We start from the raw sequence: 18,612 nt of genomic DNA on the forward strand, positions 1-18,612 counted from the left end.
TATGTTATTCTTTTAAAAATGTGTTTTGCTATTAAGAAAGTTTTTTAGACAACTGCTCAAAGTATTTATATTATACAGTGCATAGAATTGATAAATGAAAGGTCCTGTATAGAAAATCTGGAGTCCGGCCCCTTTAAAGCCTCATCTAAATGCATATATATATACATACTTCTTAATTTTGTATGTATTTGTACATTTCAGCAAACCACTAAATAATCAAATATTTCTTAGCTTTCTGTTATGCTATTACTTAATGAATATGATTAATTAAATTTGACTTTTCAAGTGAATAAAAATAATAAAATAATAATAATAATAATAATAATAATAACAGATACGGAATATTAAGGTTCGCGAGCAACACTCCGTTTAATGGAGGGTAAGATTCAAGGCAATTTTAAACAGGATTTCTTTATACTTGTCAAAGTCATTCCCTTGCAAGATCTGACATGACTGTTTAACTCCAAGTTTGACCTTGATCGTTTAGATTGGAGCCAGCAGTTTGCGCATGAAACTCTGTTTCAATAAGGAAAACGTTAATGTGAAATATAAGGAAGATTGCTCCATGCATGTCAAGCTATCATCTTAACAAAAAAAAAAAAAAAAGGACAGACGCAAGCACACACTACACACACTAACGCACATACGCCGAACAGCCATTTGGACGAATCTGTCAAGCCGGCTGGACGTTAAGCTGTCAGTCTCGGGGTTGTGAGTGTGAATCATAAAAAGAAAACAACATGCCCGAAAATATTGGTGAAGATAAATGAAAGTCAGGTAAGTACTTAAAAGTAATATCAAAATTTTAACATTTAAGGACTACGGCAGCAGATTATTTTAAACATAGATCTGGAATATATACTATGTTAATGCATGCATTATACTAATCTACTCAAATGCCAGATATTTTCATTTTTATTTTTACATATGCTCTATACTTTTGTATGATCCCATGCATGCCCATTCAGTTTAGATGACACTTGACCACATTTTTTTGATGGAATAAAAACAACATACAGAAAATCATGGACAAAAGTCCAACAGGAAGAATGCAGTGGAATGAATCCAGCGAAACTTAAAGTATCTGCACAATTGGATCAAATTGTTTTCTACAATTTAGAATCTGATTAATCCCATCAGAATACACTTATGAAATTTAGCAAATATAAATGATAGGGCTCATTTTTTTAGCTAGACTGATTCGAAAACTTTAACCTCACACAAGTTCTCATTATGAAAGTCTATTGGAAAATCACAATTTTGATAACATTTTTTCTTGAATCGATTTTAATGAAACGTCTCACAATCGTAAATAAGCTATAATATGTGGAAATGTTTAGGTCCGTGTGCTTGTTTTTGGGATATTTGCCAACGATAACAGAAGTCCGTACATTTCAAGCTAATTTTAAGACATTTTTTTCGGAATGATTTAACGTGTCAGAAGTTTCAATATCGTATTTGAACTTTACAAAGATATTAACTTTGCTGTTGTGATAAAGTCATTGACCTGTTGCCGTAAAATCAGAATATCATTTTCATTTCTGTACGCGAAATGAAATATAGGCTTTTTTCTACGTTTTTGGATAAATGGCGTTACGCCATTACTTCCGGTTTATCAAACATGCAGAATTACCTTAAAATGACTTTTCTTTTTCATTCAAATTCTACTTAATAATCATCGAGTGAGCTATTCATTTTCAGTGTTTCTTACTAAAACTCACACTAAAATTGAGTGTCCCTGTATTCATTCTCTTCAACTTTGTTCTATAATTATTACTTAAAACTTGGAAAGAAGCTTTCAATATCCATAATTCTATCTTATCTAAAGCTAACATATCTTCAGTCTCTTTAATATTATTTTACACAGGCAAATTATCTGTTATTTAAACAAATACTGTAAACTGTCAGCGTTACGTTACCTGTTATTTGCCATTTTGTTTTTTATAGCAATTTACTACTTTTTAAAGAGAGGTTAATATCTTCCAGCAATCCTTTATTGAACTAAATAGTGAACATACTATTTACATGAAAAAAAATCTGTTGGTCATGTTTCTAATATAAACTCTAATATTTTTCATTTCTTTGGTTGGGGTTGTTGATACATACACATAATGAAAGGCAGCAAAAGGGCATGTATCTGTATAAACGATATGATAACATAAGATAAGATTAATTAGTGTAGTTGCAGTAATGCTGACTTTATAATCAAGCTAATTGCTTGCAATCTTATGTCCTCAGTATGCTTGGTGTAAAAGGAAGAAAGTTTGTAGTATTTTCCTTTCTCCAGACAAATTCCATGGACTGTATACAAAATCTTCACGAAGAAAAAGATACCCGTTAAATTGTAAAAGAAATCCGTCAACTTCATAGAACTATTTGACTTTTTTTTCAATACAGATAGTGAATTTACAACATTTTGACATCATGACTTTGCGTAGGTAAAATTATTATTATTTGGTTAAAACAACTGAAAATCATAAAACAAAAAGAAAGTCTGTTTGTTTCACATATACGATTGGAAGAAAATTCTTTCGTGAAGATCATAAGAAACGTTTCCGCTCCGTAACTGCTCCGCTAGTGTTCGCTCAGTAAAATATGTTCCAATCAAACACTGAAACAAACAAACATCCTCTGTATACTTTTCATTTGCTATTAATGAAATTAACTATTTACATTCGTTCTTGCTTGAGGCAATAACGGTATAATTTCTAAGGAATATTTTCGAACAAAAGCTATTGAGACATATTATGATATTATTTTCATTTGAGGATACGTGAAAACTAATACGTGATATCTGATGCCTGATCACAAACGTCAATACAAAGTTTGATAATGTCGTCCCTGAAGAGGATAACACACGAACGCAATAACATGAGATTAACTGGTGTGGCATAAATATATAGAGTACGAGTGATTCGATGAAAAAAAAAAGAAATAAAAAACAAGAACGAAATTACAGAAGGTAAAATTTTCTAATATAACTGTTTTATAATTATACGAGGCGTGTGTAAGAGCTTTCTAGATGAACCGTACTGGCCATTAAGCATTTTAAATAATGTTACTAAGAATGTTCATCCTGAGCTGTAACTTGTAATACTATTTTTCAAAACTGTCAACTCTCTTCACACTACAAAACATTTTGCAAGCAACCATTTCTCAACTTTCAGGTGATAAGTTTTCAAGGCAATTTGCGTCTTTATTCAGATGGATCTAGTGTAACATAAAATGTATAATACAGTTAAATTTAACAAGTCACTTCTACATCAGTTTTTAGAAGTATTTGAAATAGACTGCTCATCCTTTTTAAGCAAGAATTACATCAAATCGCTATTGCGATATCTTAATCAATTATTGTATTTGTAGCATCTGAATATAAGAAGAAACAGACGTGCGCTCTCACACGAAAGCAACATTTTACCAAAAAAAAAAAAAAAAAAAAAAAAAAGAAAGAAGAAAACCCGGAAACCCGGAATTGCAGTGTGCAGAGGGCCACTTGTTATTGTTTTAATTTTATAAGATTTAAATGTTGTTTTATTTTCTTCCCCTTAGAGTATTGGGTTAATGCTATGATTAATGAGATAGCAGATAGCTTTGAATATTTTGTAGCTGGTATAAAAGGGGTTGTATTCATGTATTCTGGGCTTATTGGAGTGTTTTTGAGATAAAGAAGAAGCAAATATGTGAGAGATAGATAACTTAGCGTTTTGAAACCACTGCTGTATATGTTTGTTATTTATTGGCAAACTGCTTCTTAATGGTGTGTTCTTCATGTTCCCCCAAAAATTCAGTTAGAACCCGGTTCTTATTTCATAATTTTTAACTGACAGGTTTAATTGGGAAGGTCATGATAAGATCACAATCAAGTGATAAAGGCAATTTATTTATCAGACTCAATTATTTGTGGTGTACTTTACAGGAATGCCGGACATACGACATATTATGAAGTGTGAAAATATTTAATTAAACATTTCACTAAAAGAGCTAGCTAGGGAACAAATGACTGTTTTAATTCTTTGCTCAACATAATCTTTTGAAACAAATTGAAAACAGTCCGTCATTTTGCTAGACATTCACATCTGTTTTGGCTCCAAATTTCAGACAAAATAAATGATGGAATTCACACTCAGCTTACTTCTGAAGACACAAATTTGTTTGACAACAGCAATTTCATGGTTAATTAGGAAGGTCAGATTTCTTCACCCCCACATATTTGCCAATAAGTAGGTAAGACGTTCTGATAACCGGGCTTCGCCCGGTTATCAGAACCTCTTACCTATACAAAATGAATTACTTTAGTCTAGATTAAACATATAATCAGGCTCGAACTGTTTTTGTTGTAGATATTTACATATTTTTAACAATATTTTACATTTATTGCAATCTGCCCAAAGTATAGTTTCATGAAAACCGTGTGTACAAACCTAGTTACCTGGTCGAATGTCACTTTATTATTTCCAGTATTAAAGCCTCAGTCACGTCCTTTAAAGACGATAACATGATATTGAAGCCACTATCAAACAAGTGCAACTTGTCCCGCGTAAATACTTCCGGCGTATCGATAGTGATTTCAAGATATGTTATACCCAACAATCACCGAACGATAATGTCTGAAGAGCTTCAACGCGATTGATCTTTTGGTATGTTTAATTAAACTTCAAGGATGATCAAATTACCAGTTAAATGCTCGACCACACGCTTGAAGACCAACTTTAAATATCACCATTGAAAACACTATCTGATAGGCATTTTACTATTTGTTATTGAAGTATCATCGCAGTGGATAAGGATAGTGTCTGGTGGATAACTATTCAATTTGATTTGTTTATATGATAAGAAATGATAACAAATTACTACCCCAACCACATTATAATTAACCTTAACACACCATAATAATGTAAAATTTATTAATTAAAAGCAAGCAAAAAGAAAAGTTTTCTTTTTGTAATTTTCATGTGGTATAAACATGTTTGTGAGATCATTCTAAGATATCAAGGACTTGAAGTCTGTTAAAAATCTTCAACATTTTTACAAATTCCCATGTTAAAATAATTTTACCATAATGAAAGCCAGAGTTATAATAATTGTCAAGTAATGTTAGCTATCTTGCGGTTCGGATCTGTAGTCTCTGATAACCTGATTATAATTCGCAAATGAGCCGTGCCATGGGAAAACCAACAAAGTGGCTTTGCGACCAGCATGGATACAGACCAGCCTGCGCATCCGCGCAGTCTGGTCAGGATCCATGCTGTTACTAACAGTTTCTCTACTTGCAATAGGCTTTGAAAGCGAACAGCATGGATCCTGACCAGACTGCGCGGATGCACAGGCTGGTCTGGATCCATGCTGGCCGCAAAGCCACTATGTTTGTTTTCCCATGGCACGGCTCAAATATTCAACAAAGGTTTATATGATCAAATGGGTATATTCTTAGTAAAATTTAAGATAAAGCTACATAACTTGTTGTCCTGTAAGATCATCTCATGATACCGAAGACTTTTGTAATAATTCGAGTGATGTCTAAGAAGCCTTCTTATATGCGGACGCCAACGTGAATCCTACCGCCGACAGGACGTTAATGAAAATTCAAATAGTAACTTTACAGAGTATTTCTAAATCACTGTCAATTCTTGTAAGTCCCCACCGTTTAACTTGCAAATAAAGTTAGGATAAGGCTTGCTTCTAATAACAAAGAGAACAGGTTCTGTAATTTACGGATGCGTCACCATGTAACGAAATGTCTGTAAAACAACGTCACATCTGAAACAGCTAAAGGTGCGTAACGTATCACGAGGTCTGATATTTGAAATGAAGTAACAGACTGAATAAATGTATATTTAAATATCTTTTGCAAATCATGATAACAATGTCCTATAACTAGTAACAGGCAAATAAACAACATAAATATATATGTCGTACATACTGGTTCTGAACATTTATATTTCACACGCGCGCAACTCTACTGACATATTTCTCGAATATTTGTTTGGTCTTTTTCCGTATCAAGTTTTTTTTTCAGTCGTGCAAATATGTAGGTGAGCATAATCTTGTCCTCAGGAAATTATGGTTAAGGTATTGTACCCATAAAAGTGTACTTCCTTTGAAGAGTAATCAATTCCTACGTACCCTAAACCTACTTTGACTGAAAGTTTTCAACTGGCATAGGTTCGAGTCCCATTTGGAACAATTTTTCCTCTTATTTTCCTTATTTTTTCCGCGACGCCGTCTAAATTCGTTTTCGTTACCTATGCCACGTGACTTCAGTTTGCAAATCAAACTACTTGATAACGCATTATAGATAATTTATCAAAATGGAAGATTTATGCAACACTCTGCCTGATTGGACGAGAGTGTCAATTTCTTTCACTCTGTTGATTGTGCAACGCTGAGTGAAATGTAGACAAAGCGTTTATTCTAAACGACGCTGTTCACAGTTTTTAAGCTAACTTTGGCTCAGTATATTTAGCAAGAATATTGATATATCTCAAAATGATAAGTAAGTTTAATAAATATGATAAAAACCTGTTCAAATACCAACATATATCAAATTAAAGAAAGAGCTGAATACGGTCTGCGTATCACATGAATAAGGGTGTGATAAGAGTCTTTTATGTAGAGAAGTGCTTTTTAAAAGATTTTCCTTGTTACAATTGTCGTCTATGTATGAAAAGGTTTCTTGCTTTTGTGACTTATTCAGATTGCATATAAAAATGAATACTTGTTTGCTTTGATATATTTGTTATAAATTATTTAACTGAATTATTATATATGAATATTTTTCTTTACTATGGTATGCAAATATTGAACTCAGTTGAAATCTTTTTTATTATATATATGCTATATAATGACTGAATCTCATTACACTGAAATGAATGTACGCTGCATACAGTTTATCTATGTGATATGACTACGGTCAAACTTTGCTTATGAAACAGAAATATTGAAACAATTACAATTGTATGTTTTGCTTGACCTTCACTTTTTATAAGTGTGACGTCATTGTCCAAAGATTCATGAATAGCGAATATGCATTTGTTAAAGCGGGATCAGTTAGCCTATTTTAGAAATAAATAAAGATAATAAATAAAAATAATCCTGTAATTGACTTTTTCTCATGTATTCTAATCAAACTTGATTTGTAGCATCTTTATTAGGCCCGCAGCCAACTTTGTTCAGCTGGGACATTTAACCCCTTTAAGGGGCTGCTAGAGCTAAAACTAGAAATGCCTTTATACAGCGTCTCATGAACAGCTTGGTGGATCTGTGTCATACTTGGTCTGAGCATCATTATAAGGTCCTCTTCCAAATTTATTTATATAGGAACTTGGGCTCTATTAGGGACCACTATACCTAAAAGTAGATATGCCTTTCTTCGCATTAACCACTAAAATGTAATGGATTTTTATCAAACTCGATGTGTAACAATATCGTAAGGTCTCCTGCTATTTTGTTACAAATGGGGATAGGGACTAATTTAGCTAAAAATATAAACACATATAATGACCTCTGCATGAACCGCTTCATGTATCTTCATCAAACTACTGCTGTAATTATTCGTCTAAGGATAAACGAAACAAAATTGCAACCCTACGAAACCTTTGCGAAAAATTAAAAGAGAACCATTTAACTGTTAAAGTGCGGTGTTTAGTATTGCAATTTGAAAAATGTTAGATGAAAGATGAATGTTTGATGAAAAATTCACAAATTTCTTTCCTTATTACAATTCGCCGACCATCATTTTTAAAGATATTTCTTGTTCTAGTATATTTTTACTTTTTCAAGATTTGTTATTGATTTATTGTACAAAAGTGGAACTTCCTCATTTGATAGGCGATTTTTTGCTGTTCAAAATGATTATACCTCTGAAAGAAATGGGGATATGCGGTAACAGTTCTATATTTCGCCTTTACTTTTTAGATTACATATGGTGGAAGAAATGTAGGTAAGGATTACTACTGCCCTAATGTTATTTTTAGATTTATCAAAACAGTCCAATAGGATTTGACCTTAATTTTTCAATGTTGGAGTTTGAATACTGGCTCATTAAATCCTTTTACTTGAGGAGCCCTAGAAAAAAAAATTGACATTTGTGTTGTATAATTGTGTACCAATAGTTTGACGTTTCTTTCATCAAAATTAATGGTAAATTGAATTTTCTACAAACGTTTTAGACAGTGGCAATCACTTTAAATTTGTCTCTACTTGAGAAAATATCAAGTGTCCTTAACTATAAACATGACACAATGATACCGCAAAGTCCTTATCTTTCCCATGCACAGAATTTCTTTAAACTATGTATACCGACTGCAAATGAAGTCTGAAATAAAAATTAAAATGAAAATACAAAGTTCTCTTGTCATGATCTTGAATTCTCTGCCCTTGAAAACTGGATTTTTTTCAGACTTTTTTGATTTTCAAGGGCGGAAATATTGCAAGATCAAGCCTAGGTACCTATGATTTTTAAACCATATTTCCGTTTTAAACTTGATTCTCAGTCAGTACACAAACTTTAAAGAAATTCCGCCCGTAGGAAACTTTTTGCCCTATATACATATTGGCAACTGTCCCATTTACCCTTAATCCTACAAATGTGACAGTGAAACAAAAGAAACGACAATGTGTGATAAATGTTTACTTTTTACAAACAATACTGTTTTACAGTTGATCTCAAATATATTACTAATATGACGACGTTTCAATACTATACAATTAATCGTCAGACAAATCTAAAAGTAGTAAAGTACTTTGAACGGTATATACGCTGATACTATAATGATACATATTAAAACTATAATGATAATACTTAGTATTCATAATAAACACTTGAATACGATATTCCGATCTTGCTTATATCGAAATTACGGCTATCTCGAAGGTATTTTCACAAAATATCATTTAAGGTAGTTCTGCACGTTCGAAAAATCGGAGGTGATGGTGTAACATTATTTATCCTGAAAACGTAGAATAAAGCCTGTATTCGGCGAACGGAAATGAAAATCTATTTATGAATTAATCGAAACTTGTGAGTAAATTTATTACAATGGCACTGTTGCTATATTTCTAAAGTCAAAATATGATATTTAAACATATGGCACGTTAAAAAGTTCAAAATAATGTCTAAAAATTATCGTGAAATGTCCGGTTCACTTTAATCATGATCAAATATCTCAAAAACAAGCACAAGGACCTATACATTTTATTTCACCAAATTATAGTCCATATGTTTATTAATCATCGTGAGAAATTACATCGAAATCTACATTGGAGAAACAGTTCTATTCATGAAAATGTCATGAAAGTTATGATTTTCCCATAGACTCCCATTATGAAATATTGCAAGAGGGCCGAATTTTTCAAATCAGTCTAGCAAAAAGCAAGCACACGACCCTATCTTTTTTATTTGCCGAATTTTCTAGGTATATTCTGAAATTTTGAAAAATCAGAGTTTAATCAAATTCTACATTGTAGAAAAAATTTCGATCCAAACGTGCAGAACTACCTTAAAGTCGATTTTCGGTTATCTCGAACTAAATCACTATCCGTTTGGAATTCGAGTCACTGAGTTGCAACTGTACTTTTTACCTTACTTGTAACCTTTGACACTGTAAGATATCATTCACATCTATTAGAAACTGAAACTAAATTAAACTATATATATGATAAAATGCGTATATTTATACAAGTATATATGCAACGGAATTGTATCATAAGTTTTAGAACATACAAATGTCATAACGATTCAACTTGAAATTACAAAATACAATACTAATACCAATATATTACATGAAAAGAGATGAGTAAATAAATCCGAATAATCATATGAAAGAAAGTGAACAGACAGAGTTCTGCAAACAAAATACTACATTGTAATCAAACAGAAAAAAGACATAAAGTGTAAGGGTTTCATGTTGTCGTGAAGAAAACAAATGTATTAGAACAGTTGTTTAATGTCTTTTTTCTGTTTGATTTTATCTATGTTTTTACGGCGCACGAATACAATACATGTTAAAATATAGATTACACATCTTATTTACTTCAAATTTAAATATGAGGTATGAAATCAAAACTTATATATCTGCCATGTTCGAATCCTATCGGTCGCCTTTTACGATAAAGCAAGGATAAAGCAGCATTTCCAATTCTCTTTTATGCATCAACTGTCCCAAGATGCTCATTTCTGTTTGTGCACGCCAACTTGGAAAATCGAAGATGTTTTTAAAGGCAAAAGTTTAAAGATGATATATGTTTAACGCATATTTACAATATATATATATATGGACATTCAAACAATTCAATGCAAACTGAAATAACTGTAAATCTTTGTGAGGAAGAGAGGTACTTTGTGAGGAAAGATAGGTACGAACATTATAGGTAAATGTTACTATATGCAAATCGAACGATTTCGTTATGTATCTTCATACAAACATCCTGCCTTTACAATTCCTGAAGCAAATTTTCTAACGCAAAACATCATTACTGAAATCAATTTTGTCATACGTTTTATCATCTATGATGTCAGTTTGTGCCATCACTAGGAGTAAATGGCAATGTCAACAAATGCACACACAGTAATGTCTGGAAGTTAACAATGAGCAAGTTTAACTATTTGAAAAGAAAATTACTGAAACACAATGATGTTGATATTTTTTTTCTATAAGTGGCATAAAGTATATTCTGCCTGGAATTGTTTCAAAATTCAAAATTTATGCGATTCCTTCGAACAAAATGATCATTACTTTTGAGCCAATTAGATATTTCTGTGCCAAGAGAATTTCACTTGCATTAAACTTTCTTTTCCCCAACAATGGAAATATCAAATATTAAACGGTAAGAGTAACTTCCATGGAAGCATAGAACATTCCAAACACAGACAGATAACCATGCAAAAGGTCCACAACAAAATGATACTGTAGCGGAAAAATATAGCAGACAGGGTGCTTAAAAATCCAACAACAAGTTTATTTTAATCAAATTGAATAGAAATTGACAAAGGGTAGATGGAAAGTTGGGGGTGTCGGAAGAAGTGGTAAACAAGCAATGATTATGGCGATCCATCAATAGATTATTTTGTTATATAAAAACTATGGACTATAAAACAATTAAAAGGCAATATTTATGTTGCATGTGCACCACCGACCGACAGTGATCTGCATTTGAGTAGCTTCATAAAGATCCATCATTGTACCAAATCAAGGAAAACATTCTGCTTTTACTAGGTTAAGGGGTATGGTTATATATGTAAGGAAAGTTCATGATCTAGCAAATAATGAGGTCTTGTGACTGTAGATAAAGCAAGCACTTTCGGACAGACGAAAGGATTCATGGACACACGGACGGACGACGGACAACGCCAAATATATATTCCTCTACCTTTGGTGGGGGATGATAAGATATTGGCTACATATACAACGTTGTCTTGTAATTAAAGGAACGCTTAAGTAACGCAGATGTGCCATGAGTATTGAAGAATGCTTAATGCTAAGATGATCTGCGCGAAACGGTGAGTGTTGTATTTCTAAGCATAGAGTTGCTGTCGTTAAATATTCAAGTTCAGTCTAATAAACCAATTTAACAGGTCAGCATATTGTATGTTCATGATTAATCTCTCACTATAATGCGCTTTTATATCCTGTTTTTTAAGCAAGTAGGATACCTGAAACAGACCTATCAGTGATATTATCTCTACTGGCAATAAAAATTTAGACCTTAAAAATAAACTTCACAACATGGGTGACAGTTTAAATATTTACATTTAAAGCTACTTGCCTCCAGTTCGTTCGACAACAACAACAAAATAGAAATATTTTTTTCAAATACCTGAAAGTTAATACTACATTTCTTTAGAATGCCTTGAAACTTAATTACTGACAGACTGCACATTACGAAAACAGAAAGGAATAAGTAGTTTTACTACTTTCTACGATGAAAATCGAAAAGTGTTCGTAACATCATTCAACTCGAGGTAAACTACATCGATTATCCATATTTAACGCGCATTAAACACTAAATCTGCCATAGCGGTATTGGTAACGACAGCGGGAAACTTCTTTGTCAACGTGGCGGTCTGAGTTCGATTCCCTTTTTTTCTTGATCTGGCATTTATTTGACAGAAATTCATATTCTTATGTTGATAATTTAACCAACTTCAATTTGAAAAAAAAGATCATTTATAGCAAAATTCTGGAGGCCGATGCCTTTAAATTACTGTAATTGTAGTTTATATTGACGTATAGCCTAGACCTGGCAAATCATAATAATGTCTATTGTCATAAATGTTGTTCTTGTAGTTTGTATTTTCGTTAAAACGATTCCTGTCGTAATGCCTGGTGTCGATTTTGAATCCATTTTGTTTCATTCTGCCATACCATGGACTTTCTTCCTTATTCCAGCTGCCTTTGTGGCGCAGACTGCTTTTTCTAAAATGAACGTGTGCAAGATATAAATATTAATGATACATAATTAGTGCAATAACGTTCTAAAGATAATTATAACATTGGATTTATACTGCATTGTAAAGCTTTTGCCTTTTAATATTAAAATACAAATAAACAATTCTATTTCCAAGCTGCAGGTAGCTATTCCTTTCTAAAGAAAATGTCGTAGAGACACTGGCATTTTCGGCAGAAGGCGGCATCACCAAGGTGAACCTAGATTTGATCTTGTATCAAAATCTTAATTAAAAATGTAGGTGCACCTCTATTTAAAAACAAAGTACGCGGAGAATATTGCTTTGAAAATATATAATCAAGCATTTGTTTAATAGTAAACTAGTCCCCCATAACATACGAGCTACCTGAAGTTCGAACACACAGTTGAAACTCATTATCGCGAATCTTGACTTAGACTTAAAAATATACTTTGTGAACATGTATTCGGGACGGGACTTGAAAATATCTTCGAAACAACCAGATTTTTAGATAGACGAGATCGAGATATCGAGTTTATAAATTGTATTTAAATGACCTTGAAAAAGATGTATTTGTAAAGTATATTGCAAACGAATAATTTTACAAACTGAACGATCATGATTTTCCCATGTCGCATATTTGAGTCTCCTAACTCAAACAGCTAACAATATTTGTAGAGTTATTCAAGAGACACTTTTCAAACTGCACCGTTAACAGGCCAGTAGATTCAGAAGAGAAGTTTTGCAAAATATTCCAGACCTAAAAGCCATACAGGGAAAGCGGCATTCGTATGTTTTTCAAAGTGTCTTTTACAATTTTAGTAATGGGTTACCTAAAATTTATTTCTATTACTGAAAATCCATCCACTGAATTCTAATGTTATGATTATTAAACATGTTTTCTATATTTAGTGCTGGCGACAAACTTGTGCGACAGATTTGAATAATCTTGTTAGATTGTCATGAAAGAAACATTTCTGCAAAGACATTTAAAATGTGTCCCTCTGACGGCGAAACAATTTTAAAAACAAATGAAATATTGTCTGCGAATGACGTATGAGACATAATGTTAGGACGTTGACAACATTTGCAACGGATATACTACTATTTAGAAAAGTTCGATTTAAGATCAGTTAAAATCCTAATGTTTTCAACAGACATCTGAAACGTTTCTGAAAAAACAAAACAAAACAAAAAACAACAAAAAAAAACAAAAAACAAGAGGACCATAATGGTCCTGAATCGCTCATCTGTCTCTACATGACCCAATTTTCATGAAGATCCATTGAAAAATATGGCTTCTAGAGAGGTCACAAGTTTTTCTATTCACATCTTCTATACCTATTGATATCTAGGTATTGACAACAAACATTGATTCCAGGTTTCAAATTTTTATTTTTAGATATCCTAGTTAGGTTGAACCCCATTCATGACAATTATCGATGTTAAAATACCATGAAAATATGGCCTCTAGAGGGTCAAGTTTTTCTATTATTTGACCTACTGACCTAGTTTTGATGGCATGACCCAGTTTTAATTGGCCTAGATATCATCAAGGTGAACATTCTGACCAATTTCACAGATCCATGGAAAGTATGGCTCTAGAGAGGTCACAAAGTTTTTCTATTTTTAGACCTACTGACCTAGTTTTTACCGCAGTTAACCAGTTTCGAACTTGCCCTTAGATATCATTCAAGATGAACATTCAAACCAACTTTCATTAGATCCCATGAAAAATATGGCCTCTGAGAGGTCACAAGGTTTTTCTATTATTTTACCTACTGACCTAGTTTTTAAAGGCACTAACCAGTTTCAAACTTGGTCTAGATATATTATTCAAGAGTTAAACATTCTACCAATTTTTCATGAAGATCCCATATTGAAAAGTATGGCCTCTAGAGAGGTCAAAAAGTTTCTCTATTTTTAGACCTACTGACCTAGTTTTCGACCGCAGTTGACCCAGTTTCGAACTTGACCTAGATATCATCAAGATGAACATTCTGACCAACTTTTATAAAGATCCCATGAAAAATGTGACCTCTAGAGAGGTCACAAGCAAAAGTTTACGGACGGACGCAAGCACGGACGGACGCACGGACGACTGACGACGGACGCCACGCGATCACAAAAGCTCACCTTGTCACTTTGTGACAGGTGAGCTAAAAACAACAACAAAAAAGCGCCGACGTGACGTTAGTAACATGCCTTCTACAGAATTTCAATCAAAATGGCTTTTACATGTAAACGACTTGTCCTAGTAATTAGATGTTACTTGCAGCTATCACTTCTATATCTTATATATTCAAGATGAATATTCAAACCAATTTTCATACAGATCCCATGAAAAATATGGCCTCTAGAGAGGTCACAAGGTTTTTCTATTATTTGACCTACTGACCTAGTTTTTGATGGCACATGACCCAGTTTTAAATCTGGCCTAGATATCATCAAGGTGAACATTCTGACCAATTTTCACGAGGATCCATTGGAAAGTATGGCCTCTAGAGAGGTCACAAAGTTTTTCTATTTTTAGACCTACTGACCTAGTTTTTAACCGCAGTTAATCCAGTTTCGAACTTGACTTAGATATCATTAAGATGAACATTCAAACCAACTTTCATTTAGATCCCATGAAAAATATGGCCTCTTGAGAGGTCACAAGGTTTTTCTATTATTTTACCTACTGACCTAGTTTTTAAAGGCACGTAACCCAGTTTCAAACTTGATCTAGATATTATCAAGGTAAACATTCTGACCAATTTTCATGAAGATCCATTGAAAAGTATGGCCTCTAGAGAGGTCAAAAAGTTTCTCTATTTTTAGACCTACTGACCTAGTTTTCGACCGCAGTTGACCCAGTTTCGAACTTGACCTAGATATCATCAAGATGAACATTCTGACCAACTTTTATAAAGATCCCATGAAAAATGTGACCTCTAGAGAGGTCACAAGCAAAAGTTTACGGACGGACGCAAGCACGGACGGACGCACGGACGACTGACGACGGACGCCACGCGATCACAAAAGCTCACCTTGTCACTTTGTGACAGGTGAGCTAAAAACAACAACAAAAAAGCGCCGACGTGACGTTAGTAACATGCCTTCTACAGAATTTCAATCAAAATGGCTTTTACATGTAAACGACTTGTCCTAGTAATTAGATGTTACTTGCAGCTATCACTTCTATAGAAGAGACCGGTAAGTCTATCTGCACCTCATAATATATGCAAACAAATCCACAACCTTTAATTCTTCCACACATAAAAATCTGCTATAGTACACACTCCAATTTACAGCTTTAGTATGAAAAACTGGTATCCAACTTTCAAGCAAACCTTATTTGCACCTGGCTACATTATTTCATTTAAAGTACATAATGCATTACATCTAATACATACCTTATTTTTTGCTTTTTTATCCTGCTGTATAGGTAAAAGGCAGCTATAATTGCCAATACAATCAATGGCAAACAAACACCGAAACCAAGTCCTAGGATCAAACCAGTGTTTTCTGCAAATGAAAAGTAAAAACAAAATGTTGTTTGTTAAGGCATTACATACCTACATTGATCTAAACATATGTAACCACAAATATCCTAAAATCTATCACATATATTTTACATGATTTGACTTTGCAGTAAAGCGCTTTGTCTAGCGGGCTCAAATTAAGTAGGATTGTCACGAATTGGTCCTAGTAGCTAGCTTCCTTGCTTGATGCTAAGCATACAAAGGATAGTTGTGGGACCGAGCAGACCGGTGTCAGTATAATGTGAGCATTATTTTGACATTGTGTCCACAGTTACAGGTAGATACGATCGTTTATTTTACTGATAACAGTTAAAAACACGTTAAACGCACGCGCACGTGCACGCTTACCAGAACCCGCATACGGACACGCACGCACGTACGCATGCACACACATACAAAACGAAAAACTAAGTAAAATATAAAACCGTTTCGGAATCTTTTTCTGTGTTAAGTGTATTGACTTCATAAACTGTATATACTAAACAGTTAAAGAACTAATAATTTTATTTATCAAATATCATCTCCAATTAATTCAGTTTTATTATAATGTAATAAACTTTTACTGACCTTCTCCGATTTTCCTAAAATGTAAAGAATATGATAGTTATACACAAATTATATCTGAATATGCCCTACACTTACGTGTAATATAAATCTATCACAATTAAAACAAAAATCTAGTTTTAAGCCTATATATGGAAATACGGAACCAATTTCATATCCTTTCCTTCTGTAAAGTTTTGCTAAAATTCATTTTAATATGTGTCTATAGTGGTAATGAAGTCCATTTTGATAAAAATATTTTGTCCAGGAGTAGCTCATTCTTATTCTTTGTTACAAGCAATTGACAAGAATTATTTTCAGACGGGTATGACTCCACCAAATGATATTCGTTTATATTTGGACAAAAGCATATTTTGCCATCTTCCATTGAAACTGGGAAATCACTATCTACCGTAGATCCGGATATAATAAAACCTAATGGATATCTATTCGAGATAGATGTAATGTGAAATTAGGTAAATGATATAGATAATGTAAGTAAAATCTAGAAATGACCAAATAGACAAAAATGATGTTGCGCAATTACAGCATTTGCCTTTTCACATAAATCATTCTTTCTGTGTAACTAAATCCGCATACTTCGAATCTCTTATCCATTCCACACGTTGATCTTTGGATTTGTAGAATTATTTCAAGTGAGGAAGCAATAAAAATGATTTGTTAAAGGCCAATGCATGTACTAAGGTGACCTTTCATGTCTAAAATAATGTTCAACGGGACACTGGTTTCTTTCCACCATAAAAGTTGGACACTCTGTGAAAGTAGTAGACTGATCACTTTAACTTTTTGGGTTGAGCCATTTCCAACATAACCTTGTTGTTGTGGAATTAGTAGTATATAAGGAAATAAGACACAGGAAAAAGTCCTCAAAAATAGCATGGCATATTTTCAAGATACTGCATCTGGACTTCTGAAGTGAGTCTAACATCTTATCTGTATTTTCGCCGTTATTATGAACGATAGGCTGTATTGGTTTACTACTTATATACTATAGCATAAATGTTTGTTGAGAATATCAGAAGAAACTATTTTGAAATTTCTAGTAAGTACTCGTGGCTAACGATTTTTTACCAGAAGGAATTGGTGTGCATATTCAAACAGTCATGTCAAAGTTCAGAACATTAAATAAAGATTTTCTGACAATCATTATACACGTTTCTACAACAAACACATACATATGAGTTAATAGGGGCTGCACATAAACCAAGTTTATCACAAAGTCAGAAGCACGAAATAAATGTTCATAGGGATTAATAAAACATCAATATTTGCCCAAAATATGTTAATAGTTACATCAATGAACTATAAAATGCTTCCTGAACTGCATTATTATGTAATGCATTCATGTGAATAAACAAATCATAATGAAAAAAAAAAAAGATCGTCTGTATCATTTTATTTTAGATAAATTTGCAATACTTCGTTTATTTAAAGTCTATAGGAAGCCACCCTTAAATATGATCTAATTTTCAAGTTTGGCTTGAAAGTCTTTTATATAGTGCAGAAGTAGCTAAAGATTATAAATCATCAATAAAACTTTATGTTGGAATTAGTTTTAGGTTCTTAAATTATTTCTAGTAATGTAACCGGTTTGTACCTTTGTTGTTATGACTAAAACACATTAACTACTTACCTACATGATGGGACACCATTTTCATATTTACATTCATAGTCTTCAGCGCACGGATCTATTGCTGTATATGCCTCGCACACCTTTTGTGCCTCTGTATCAGACTTGTTAACTACAAAAGAAATAACTAAGGAGTAATTCAAAACTATCCATAATGAAAACCCACAATCGCTTACTAGAACCATACATAGAATAACTTGTATTTTACCTCAAATGATCGTTTACTGCAAAACATTGTAGACCAATAATGATTTACAGTGAAAAAGCATTTCGAACACTATCAAGATGTACTTTTTTTTAAAAATCACCTTGACGGTATTCATTCGTCCCCCGACAAAGAAACTGCAAGCTCTAATGATGTGATAATAAGACGCTCTTTAAACAGCACTCCATGTGTTATTCGTACAGAAACCCTATAGTTACAATTAATGTATTGATTGCGTGATCGAGGCTTTAATTGACATTTCCATAAAGATTGAACCCCATCT

At 32.9% G+C, this 18,612-nt stretch overlaps 1 protein-coding gene across 1 annotated transcript in view; it reads right to left on the reverse strand.

Annotated features, from left to right (window-relative positions):
- Positions 1–8,616: 8,616 nt before the first annotated feature.
- The window catches only part of LOC123547534 (protocadherin Fat 4-like), a 125,864-nt gene continuing 115,868 nt past the window's right edge, over positions 8,617–18,612 (reverse strand). Inside the window, exons 38-41 of the mRNA XM_053550666.1 lie at positions 18,128–18,236; positions 16,498–16,511; positions 15,802–15,913; positions 8,617–12,413 (exon numbers count right to left, since the gene is read on the reverse strand). Coding sequence (XP_053406641.1) covers positions 12,215–12,413; positions 15,802–15,913; positions 16,498–16,511; positions 18,128–18,236 — 434 coding nt within the window. The 3' untranslated portion in view covers positions 8,617–12,214. The remainder of the gene's footprint in view (positions 12,414–15,801; positions 15,914–16,497; positions 16,512–18,127; positions 18,237–18,612) is intronic.

Source organism: Mercenaria mercenaria, chromosome 9 (genome assembly GCF_021730395.1).
Source record: "Mercenaria mercenaria strain notata chromosome 9, MADL_Memer_1, whole genome shotgun sequence".
Classification (NCBI taxonomy): Eukaryota; Metazoa; Mollusca; class Bivalvia; order Venerida; family Veneridae; genus Mercenaria; species Mercenaria mercenaria.